Here is a 10,590-nt window from a genome sequence, read left to right as displayed (position 1 = left end):
ATGACACAGGAGCTTAAGGGAGGTGCTGGCAGGCGTAGGCCATTGAGGGGCCCAGGTGGGGGCTTGGCCAGGATCAGGGCACTCCTGGGGGAGGCAGCTGCTGAGAGAGGATGGGGGAAGCCAGCCCGGCCAGCCTGAGGGTTGGACTTCACCAGCCATGCCCTCAGCCATCACATGGTGGCACCTGGACCCCGGGCCAGGTGTGAGGAGTGGAATGGGCAAGCGGCACAGCGGGAGCAGGCACGAAACCTGGGGACTGTCCCTTTCCTCACTGTTGGACCCTGCTTCCCACCTCAGCCCACCGCCCCCTGAGTGTCGCCCTCTGGCTACTGAGGCTCCTGGTCCCAAGCCGTCCCCCCTCCCTCTTCCCTATGTGCCTGGCCCCCTCCCTGTCTGCCTGCTGAGTTGGCCCTGTGTGCCCCCCTGGCCCCTCATCCAGGCTGCCTCTCTGCCCACCTATTGGCCGTGGCAGCCTTCCCAGGGCGGGTGGTGGTGTGTTCTCACTTGTGAGGCATCCCTGTCAGAAGCACTTAGTGTACAAATTAGCCGTGGCCTCCCGCCTCCCTCTGCAGAGCTCGGCGCTGGGCTGACAGGGCCGCGGCTCCCGGCCCTCTCCCGCCTGCCCTGGGGCCGCACAGCCCGTGTGCACCCCTGGCCACCCGCCCACAACCAAGCAGGAGGGCCGGCCCCCAGCCGCCAGGGCTCCTCTCAGGGCCCCGACCTGACCTGGACGGGACCACCACAGGCAGGGATAGATTGGGGGCCAGCACCTGGGTCTACCCTCAGTGGCAGGTCCATTGTTGAGAGCTGTGGGGGAGGGACCGGAGCTGAGCGGAGCCCTTGCAGCCCCCACCCACCCCGCCTGCTGGCCAGCCTGCCACTCAGGCAGGGAAAATCGGCTATGACAGGCCCAGGAAGGCCAGGCCCCCGGGGCCGCAGAGCAACGCACACGGCTCCTTTCCAACATATGGTTGCTGTCGGCCCGGGGCACTGCTCGGCCAGTGCCGGCTCCGAAGGTGGGTGGGGGCTCCAGCGGCCCAAACCTGTCATCCCACCTCCTGGCCAGGCTGCGCCCTCCGTGATCCGCAGGCCTCTGCACCCGCTCACACGCCTCCCAGAACGGGGAGCTCACTCCAACGGCAGCCCCTCTCCTCCATCATGGCAGCCTGAAGCACAGCGAGGGTCCCCACACCTTTCCCCAGTGTGCCTGATGACCTAGTGGGTCTCGGGGTGGAGCGCATGGGGAGGGCCGGCGGGGCTTCCAGAGGAGACAGCCCTGCAGCGAGTTGGGAGCACGAGGCCCAGCAAAGCAGTCATGGGGAAGGGGTCAGCCACCTGCAAGTCTGTAGGCCCAGGAGAGCAGACGCCAGAGGCCTTCTGGGGACCCTGGTACCAGAAGCCTCCCAACTGGGCCCCTTCCTTCAGGGTGGACCAGGTCGGGCAGCCCCCCTCAGACTCCCCGGGGAACCTCCAGCCCTCCATGTGTTCCCTGTTGGTCTGCAGCGGGGTCCCCCAAACCTGCTTGCAGCCCTGTCCACACAATCATCCAGCCCCATCACTCTGGCTCTGCCCCTCCTCTCACAACCCTGCTGTGGCTGCCCAGTGCTCTTGGGGGCGATGACCCCTTTCAGCCAAGCCCTGGGCCCACCCGTTAGCCAGGGCTCCCTGAGGCCACCTGGAATAGCCAAGGTAGAGGAAGTGCCAAGAGCGACCCATGCGCTGGACCCAGGGGCCTTGCAGACACTGGCGCTGCCATGTGTCCCAGGGCTGGTCAGTGAGTCGTGGCCGTCATGCCGTATGGTGCTGACCTTCCCAGGGGCTCCCAGGTCCTGCTTGAGGGCTCCAGCCCCCCATCCCTCTGCCCGTTGGCAGGCGAATACTGGCCCGGCCCCTACACCTGTCCTGGAGAGGGCTTTGTGTGTACACTGAGGGGGGCGGCAGGCCTGCCCCGGGCACTGTGCCACTGCCTCCTGCCTGCCCTGGGCCCACTGTGCACCCTGCCCCTACACCCCCTGGCACACACGTACCAGCATTAATGGAGGTGACGTGGCAGGGTGGGTGTGGACAAGCTCTGACCGGAAGCAGAGGGAGAGGCCGTGATTCCCCACCCCACCCTGCACGAGGAGCGCTGAGGAGAGAAGGCTGCTCCCCAGGAGCCCCCCCCCCCACCGGTGCCAGAAGCATCCACAGACCACGTCTCCACCAACCATTCTGCAGGTGAGTGGACTCAGGCAAGGGTCTCAGGACACAGTGCAACATTGGGCACCAAGCCTCAAAGCCCATGGGGTCCCTGTCACTACTTCAGGGGGCAGGTGCCACTTCCCTAGGCCCAAGCTCACCCCACCATGTGGGGTGGGTCCCAGTGGATTGGTCCCAGGGTGGGTCCCACCCCCATGCCCCACTCTTGGGTGGAAAGTGGGACAGGCCCCGGGCACAATGTGTGCCCGCTGTAAGGGAGCAGATGTGCGTGGAGAGCCTCGGGCAGAGAGTACAGGGACGCAGAAGACTGGCACCAATATGTTGGCTTTGCCTGGCCGCCGGGGGAGGGCACGGTCACCTGTGCACCTGACGAGCTGGCCAGACTCGCACCCTCGCGCACAGGCCACCGGGCTACAGCTGCAGCTGAGCTCTCAGGACCCTCCCCTGCAGCAAGCTCAGTGTCCACCCGTTCCACCTGCACAGACCCCTCCTGGAAGCCCAGACACGCACCTAGGTCGTGCCCCTTGGGTGCTGAATTCCTCTAGAAGTGCCACCACCTCTCCTCTCACCTAAATTTCTGGGGGGAAAATCCCAGCTACAGGGGTGGCCTCTACAGCTGGTGCTGAGCACGCCTTTCTGGCCTCCTCTCCTTTTCCAGAACCCAGAGTCCTGGTCTCCTCCCTCCTCTCAGGGGCTCCTGGGTCACCTGGGCTTCATTGGGCTGTTAGCGAGGCAGGGCTCCTCAGGATGGGGCTTCCTGGTCCATCACATTTTATGCCCTGGAGGATGGCAACAGGACAACAAGCCCATCCTCTGTGCTGGCAGCTGTGGCCTCTCCTCAGAGGGGTCAGCCAGTGAGAGACAGGGAAGCACAGAATCATCCCTGGGACCAAGTGACTGAGGCCTGAGATCGCCACTCCCACTGTCTCAAGGTGACCTGTGTCCCCTGCCCTCTGCGCAGTGCCTGTGATGAGGGGCCTGGGCCTAGCTGAGCACGTCCAGAGTTGGGTTTGTGTACAGAAGGAGCAGGCCTCCTGGCCCCGCTCTCCACGGGGCTGCTGGCGTGACGGCTGCTCAAGCTGTCTCTCGGCTCGGGGCTGCCTGCACGGTCAGCTGGTCAGCCAGGCCATCCCAGGCGGGCAGAGAGGAGAAAGCTGGCACGCTGTGCCACCCACAGCAGCCCTCCCTGCCCCGTGGACTTGTTGGGGAGAAGTGGGGCCCCCCAAGTTGCATCAGGGAAGGTGGCACTGGAGCAGGAGGGAGACCGAATTGGGCACTCACTCTAACATCAGTGTCCTTGAACTGGGTGCCCTGGTCCTTACAGATGCCTGTTGTGGTTGAACAGGGACCTGGGCCATGGCCTGTCACCTTCTTGCACAGATGGGGAAACTGAGGCCTGGCTCATAGGGCCCGGGACATGCTAGACTCCGGCTGCCCCCGTCAAGATGTGACACCCAGAGACCCCTCGTGGGCATACCTTCCTCCCCAACTCTCCTGCATTCCCAACTGAACTGGGGACCCCCCAGCAAGCTGTAGCTAAGCCCCAAGGAAGGGCCAAGTGGACCTTCATGGAGCCCTCTGTGCCTCCACAGAACCGGCCTGCAGCTTCACTCACCCCGCCGGCTGCAGACCCCTACCCCGCCTGAAATTGTACCACCACACATCTCTGGGTTAAGGTACCTTCCCCCGAAGAAGGCAGACTCACGAGGCGCGACATGGTCTGGCCCTGTCCTGGCACGTCTGTATCCATGTTCAGAATGTAACTGGCTGGCCAGGCAGATTTCCAGGAGGACCAGCTGAGAAGCAGTGGGACCCCAGACTGTGAAGATTTGATAGTTCGGGGAGCGATGTGGAATCTGGTGTTCCCCAGGTTGGGAGCAGCTCTGGCCATGAGCACATTAGGGGGTGGGGGTGTCATGGTGAGTCTGAGACATCCAAGCCTTTTTCCCTGGCCCCACCTCTCATCCACCCCAGGTCATCCGGAAGGGACAACAGTGGAGGGGAGTTCTGAAAACAGCAGGAAGATGGAGGGCCTGGCCATGCAGCCTTCCTGGGGCACCTGCCTGGGGAGTTAGAAGTCTGGGCTGGTGGTGGGGTGATAATGCTTCCAGAGAGAGGGGAGTGAGTGCATGGTGACCATCGTTTCGTAAGCTGGTGGCCATCAGTGGGCAGGGCAAGGGTTTGGGGGTGCAGGTCCATTCAGCCTCCTGTTTGGAGGCAAGGCTTGGCCAGGCAGAGCTAGCCAGGAAAGGATTCTCGCTCTACCGTTTACATGCACTGGACTGTGCTACTCAGCTCGGGGCTCCAGCCCTCCCAGGACTAGGCTCTCTGCTCCTGGGCTGGGTTGCAGCCCTCCCCAGGCTGGCTCTGTTCCCCACAGCGCCCCCTGTCCTGGGGCTCAGCCCCTAGGCCCTGGCTCAGGCGGGCGGCTGTCAGGGGCCAGAGCCCTGCCCTGACGGATGAGTGCTGACGGCCCCTCTCCATGCGCCCTGGGCCGCTGACACCCCCATCACACCGCTGCAGGGACCCCGGGAGACCTCGCCGCCTCTGCGCACCCTCGCGGCAGCCTGCAGGCAACGGGGGCGGGGATGGTGCCAGGCGCCCCGCATTCGTCCGCACACCTGCGCCTCCACTCCTGGCTCCTTCGCGACGCTGTCCGTCCCTGCCCGGCTCTGGTGGTGCCACTGGTGTCACCGGCCACCGTTCCATCCAGGAGTTGCCAGCGCAGCAGAGAGAGCTGAGCGGGTCCTGGGCGCGCTAGGCTGGTGAGCTGCGCGCAAGGGGGCGACTGTGGGCAGGAAGAGGGGGTGAGACGGGGCGGGGGGCGGGGGGGTGTCACCTGGGGTGACCAAAGGGAGACTGCAAACCGGCGCTCGCTCGCCCCCTCCCCCCGCTAGCCCGGGTCGGAGGTCGCAGCGCCTCCCGGAGCCCAGCGCCGTAGCGCACGCGCGGCCGCTCCTGCTGCCAACTTCGGTGGGTGCGAGTCGGCGTCGGGGGGACGCGGTCGGTGGCAGAGGCTTCGGGTACTCGCTGCCAAGTGAGTGACTGCAGACCGTAAGGTAGTTGGCTCCCAGCACCGGGCCTCAGTTTCCCCTGAGGGAGTTCGTGTCGCTGCCCCCAGAGCCTGAGTCCGTTTCGCATGGTCCGGGGTCGCTGCCCGCGCCGGGCGGGAAGGGCACCGGGTGAAACCGGGGAGGGAAGTTTCTGCCTGGTCCTCCAGGCGAGGCGCAGACTTCGCGGGACGCCGCAGGCTCTGTTCCGGCCGGGGCGCAGGTAGGGCGGACGAAGGTGTCCGCGCGTTCGGAGAAGTTCGGGGCCGCGCAGGGCCGGGATCGGCGCGAGGGGTGAGGGGACGGCGGGACGCCGGGAGTGTCGGGCGCGTTCCCGGCAGCCCCAGCCCCTACTCCCGCCACGTCCCAGCGTCCAGGCTCCGCGCACCCGCCCATCTGGGCGCAGCAGCCCTGTTTGGGTAGGAGGGCGCCTGCCAGGGCGCGGCTGTTGAGAGCAAGGGAGAGGGAGCTGGGGTCTCGTCCTTAGCCAAAGAGGAGCCTGGTCACCCCTCTGCACCCCGCTCTGTGGGGTGCTCCCTAAGTCCCAAGGGGACCAGTGGGATGGGTGAGCTGTGGTGGCTCCAGGAGCTGGCTGCCTCCTCTCCAACCCTGGGGTGGGGCCTCCTGCTCCTGCCTGCCACGGATTCTCCCCCAGACAGGGAAAGGTTGGTGGGGCTGAGGTGTCTGGGCTGGCACAATGGGGGTGCAGGCTGCTCTGGAAGCATGTACCCAGTCACGGGTTGGGACACGTGTGCGAATGAATGTGCCTTTGGGTGTATGTGGGTGCGTGCTGGTGTCTGGGGGTGACTTCTGCTTGTGCACAAGCTTACTGGGTGGGTGCCAGGTGTCCTCTGGATCCCGTGGGGTCAGCAGCTGCTGAGATGGCTCCTGAACAAGCTCCCCCACCCAGGTGACTGATCTGAAGAGGGAGCACAGGAGGACACCCCCTCCTTCCTCCTGAGTCCTGGAGCCTAGGAGGAGACACCCCCAGTCCAGGGGCCAGGCTGGGAGGTGGGGTGGGCGGTGGCACCAGGCGGCACAGCTGTGTGGCTCCCAGGGCTGGGTGATCGATGGCCCGAGCACAGCCGCCTCTGTCTCCTGAACACACATGCCCATTTGTCATCTATATCTTGGGGTGGGGGGGGTGGGCAGGAATGGGGCCTGCCTCTGCACCCACCACCAAGTCCAAGGGACTCTGCAGCCCCTCAGGGAGCCCCAGCCCTTTCTTGGGCCCAACCCCCTCTTCCCAACCCCTGCTCCCCTCTGAGAGCCCCATCCCCTCCCAGATATGGACCTCCACAAACCAGTCAACTAGTCTGCTTGCCCCCCCTTCCACGCTCTGGCGTCAACCATGCTGACCCCCATCTCAAGGACCTCTTCGGAACTGCAGCCTTCTCTACTCCTCTGGCTGTCCCCCTAATAACGGTGCCCACCCAGTGTTTGGGGGCAGCGGACATGCCTGCCTGCCTGCCATGTGCAGAGCCCAAAGGCCAGCAGGGAGAACAACTTGCTCTCGGTGGCTATTCAGCTGCCCCCATCCCCCTGGTTAACTCACTGGCCACCCCTGAGCCCTGGGGAGCAGGGTGAGTGCGTCCGTCCACATCCATGAGAGTGTCCGTGATCATGAGTCCGTGTGTGTGTGCGTGTGTGTGTGTGTGTGTGTGTGTGTGCTGTGCCCGGATGTGTCTGAGTGCCTGCGCTGTCCACTCTGAGTGTGGTGTGAGCCTCACGTGCACGTGTGCCCGGGGCGCCAGGTATTTTTCTGGTCCATTCTGTTCCGAGTTGGCCCAGCGATGCAGAGGTTGTCCCCCAGGCCCTGAGGGAGGGCTCGTGTGAGCCTCACACGCATGTGTGCACACACTCTCCTTGTGCCCCACGCAGGCACGCACCAGGGTGGTGGACAGCCAGGTGGTGGCCCAGATGGAGTGCAGAGCGGTTCCTGAGTGAACGTGCGGGGCATGGGGAGAGGAGGGTCTTGGCCGAGCTTGGCCACTGCAGGCTCAGCTGTTGACCTGCCTGAAGCCACCCAGATGGAGCCAGGCTGAGCAGGTGGCTGGGCCGTGGAGTCACGTGGAGTCATGCTATGACGTCCACACCCCCCAGCCTGGCCTGGCCCCCTGTGAGGCTGACCCCCTGAGACCTCCAGTACTCAGCCCACACCCTGCTGGAGCAGGAAAACACACACACACACACACACACACACACACACACACACACACAGTGTTAACCAGACTCTCAGAGCCTTTTGTCTGGTTTCTTATCTCAGCAGCTTTTATCTCGACTTCCCAGCACAGGCAGAGGTCTCTGGAGGGGTATAAGACAAGGAAAGGCTGATGTCCCCCAGGAACGGGCCTGGTCACACTTGGCTTCTTCCAGTCACTCACCAAATGCCCATTGGGGAGACAGAAACTCTGGCTCTGCCAGTGTGAGAGACGGGCCTGGGTGGAATCACCCCAGAACTGGGCCTGCTGGGGGCTGGCTGGGCCTGGGAGATAAATTACAGGAGCCCTCGTTAAACTTAAATTTCAGATAAACAACAAATACTTTTTTAATGTACATTCCAAATATTGGCTAGATCATACCTATACTAAAAAGAATTTGCCATTTACCCGAGTCAGATGTAACTGGGTGTCCTGCACTTTCATCAGCTATATTTGGCGACCCTAGAAGTATAGGTGGAGAGGCAGGGAGGGCGTTCCAGGCCCGGGGGCGGCATGTGCAAAGGCCAGGGACACCTAGCTTGCCGGGGAGGCGGGGGGGGGGGGGGGAGGTAGAGCCATGGCCGGCTCTTACCCCTGGAGCTCTGGGAACTGACAGAGGCTCTGACTGAGCCCCCTTGTCTGCAGGTGGCCATGTTGCCAGGGCCTGTCCTCTAGCAGGTCACCATGTCCCGAGAGGCAGGCTCATGCCGCCTGGGCCCCGGGGTGCGGGCACGGGCCCGGAAGCCCAAGAAGCCGCACTACATCCCACGGCCTTGGGGCAAGCCCTACAACTATAAGTGCTTCCAGTGCCCGTTCACCTGCCTGGAGAAGTCACACCTCTACAACCACATGAAGTACAGCCTCTGCAAGGACTCCCTCTCCCTGCTGCTCGACTCCCCGGAGTGGGCATGCCGCCGCACCCCCGCTGCACCCCGGCCCCGGGAGCTCACCGCGGATGGCCCCTCTGACTCCGCAGACCCAGGCAACCTTCCCCGAAGAGCTCTGGCTGCTTCGGCCACACCTGACCTCGTCACTGACGTCCTCTCCCTGCAGCACAGTGTCAGGGGCTCCAAGCCAGGGGCTGAGGGGTCCCCAGGGACACCGCCCCCTGCAGCCAGGGATGCCCAGAAGGGTGCAGGCCTCGGTGGGCTCCTGGCAGAGTCGTGGAAGCCGGGGCTGGGCAGGGGCTCCAGGAGCGTGGTTGTGGTGGACTCGGCTACTGCAGGCCCTGAGAGCGGCATCTCCTGCTACCCTCCGCCCACCTCCAGCGAGTTCCCCGAGGCCCAGAGCCTCCAGCTGTCTCTGCTGGGTGTCAACTACCCTCTCGGCCCCAGCCTCTTTTCCTACCTGGGGCCCTCCCTGGCCGCTGCAGCCCACCTGCCCTTCCTGGCCTCAGCCAGCCCCCTGCTGCCCCCGGCCGCTGCTTTCCCTGCCCCACAGCCCCCTGAGCGCCCTGCCCCTGGCCCCCGCCTGTACTACCCTCTGCTCCTGGAACATAGCCTGGGGCTGCCGGCAGACAAGGCTGCCCCTGCCAAGCCCCCCGCCCCTCCCAAGGGCCCCCCTGGGACTCTTGCCCCTGGGCTACTAAAGATGCCAGTACCCGGACTGGGTGGGCCCTGGTCCTGTGGCGCCCCCAGGGACCCAGGGCAAGAAGGGGGGCTGGAGCTGGCTGCCCAGAGTGACCCCAAAAGGAAGCTGCCCCTGGCAAGCAGGCTGGAGCCCCCGAAGGCCCCCTCCAGCATGGCTAAGCTTGGTTCCCAGAGCAGGTAGGTGTCAGGGGCCCCTAGTCATGGGGCATTGAGACAAGGGAAGGAGGGTTGGGCGGGGTGGCTGGACTCCTGTCCTGAGCTCAGTGGCTGGGGATTTGGGCTTCAGGACACAGAGGACACTGAGACCAGAGAGCTAGCCTGTCTGTCCTTCTGGGGTCCTGAGGCCCTAGGCGGGAGTGACAAACTGGACAGGGGGCATGATGGGGAGTGGGGCAGGGGCTGGGGGCATTGGGGGGGGGGGCGGCAAAGCCTCTTGACCGACCGGCTCCTACCCCCCAGCCTGCGGACTGGCCCCTCCGTGATGCTCTGGCCTGAGGACAAGGAGCCAGGTGACCCCGAGACCTTGGGCCCTGTGTCCCCCCTGCCCCAGCAGCCACCGGGCCTGGTGCTGGGGGGCTCTGGGCATGTGGGTGAGGATCTGACGCGTGCCCTTGGCGACTATGCTAGGGTGGAGCAGCGCCTGGGGCAGCTGGCACCTGCCAGGGGCCTGGCTCCACGGCCTCTGCGGGAGCAGCTGGGCAAGATTCGCCGGGAGCTACTCACCATCCATCAGGCGCTGGAGCGGGCCGTGCGGCCCCCGGACGTACCCCTTGATCTCTCTGTGAAACGGGCACCCTCCAAGGTGCCCTCGGTGCCCTCAGGGGTCTGGGGGCAGCCAGAGCTCAGCCCCACACTGGTCCAGGGGATCCCCGAGCCACCCAGAATGCTGGGCCCCACAGTGGCTGAACCCTTCTCTGGCCGTACCACCAAGTGTGAGGCTGACTCCAGTGTCCCACCCCCAGCTGTCCCCCTCCAAGCCCCAGATGACCCTGTCATTCCTGGTAGTAGCTGGGGCACCCGGGGCAGGGCTGGGGGCTCCTGGGCCCCTGAGGCTGCCTCTGGCCTGCAGAGCCCCTCAGGTGCTGAGGTCTGACTGCAGCTCCTGCTGCCGCCTCTGTCCTTAAATGACAGGGGCCCTTCCCCAATCCCATGCCCACTGCCTGGCCCCCCACCTGCCTTAGCCTCGGGGGTGAGGCCTGGAGCCTGCCCAGCATGCCCGTGGATGGACCCCACCTGCCATGGCTGTGGCCTGTCTCTGGGGCCACACAGGGACAGCAGAGGGTCACAGCGTCTTATCGATCACAGTTGTGAACATTAAAATAGAAACCACCTTCCCACACCCCGTCTGGGTCTCCTCCTTCCCTTGCTGCTCCAGCGTCACCACTGGAACCCTTTCCCCCGGGGCATCTGAGGTCTCCCTGCCAGCTGCCCACCTTCAGACCCTGATCTTCCTCTTACAGACTGGCCCTCTCTGGGGGTGGGATGCAGAGTCTGGGGATAGAGTGGGGGGCTTGCCATCGTTGGGGCCAGAGCAAGGAGAGGTGGGAGGCA

General features: G+C 64.9%; 1 protein-coding gene across 4 annotated transcripts; it reads left to right on the top strand.

Moving 5' to 3' along the window:
- Positions 1–2,286: 2,286 nt before the first annotated feature.
- On the top strand, positions 2,287–10,378 carry PRR35 (proline rich 35). Of its 4 annotated transcripts, none has more exons than XM_074323018.2 (4): positions 2,287–4,964; positions 5,097–5,472; positions 8,096–9,216; positions 9,499–10,378. In XM_074323018.2, the coding sequence occupies exons 3-4, from the start codon at positions 8,135–8,137 to the stop codon at positions 10,130–10,132; spliced, it is 1,716 nt and encodes a 571-aa protein (XP_074179119.2). In that variant the 5' UTR covers positions 2,287–4,964; positions 5,097–5,472; positions 8,096–8,134; the 3' UTR covers positions 10,133–10,378. The 4 variants fall into 4 exon arrangements, with proteins under 4 accessions (XP_074179119.2, XP_074179118.2, XP_074179121.2 ...); XM_074323017.2 differs by having other exon boundaries at positions 2,288–4,964; positions 5,097–5,236; XM_074323020.2 differs by lacking the exon at positions 5,097–5,472 and having other exon boundaries at positions 2,288–4,964.
- Positions 10,379–10,590: the final 212 nt, after the last annotated feature.

This window comes from Rhinolophus sinicus, chromosome 10 (assembly GCF_057876585.1).
Source record: "Rhinolophus sinicus isolate RSI-liver-muscle chromosome 10, RSI-T2T, whole genome shotgun sequence".
In the NCBI taxonomy this organism is placed as follows: Eukaryota; Metazoa; Chordata; class Mammalia; order Chiroptera; family Rhinolophidae; genus Rhinolophus; species Rhinolophus sinicus.
The sequence above is the reverse complement of the archived record's forward strand: the minus strand, read 5'-3'. Positions and strand labels throughout refer to the sequence as shown.

What these genes read in the sequence shown, in the direction of transcription:
- PRR35 (XM_074323018.2), top strand. Translation starts at nt 8,135, where the DNA reads ATGTCCCGAGAGGCAGGCTCATGCCGCCTGGGCCCCGGGGTGCGGGCA. An exon ending in AAGCTTGGTTCCCAGAGCAG is followed by an intron (nt 9,217 to 9,498) that starts GTAGGTGTCAGG and finishes CCTACCCCCCAG; the next exon opens with CCTGCGGACTGGCCCCTCCG.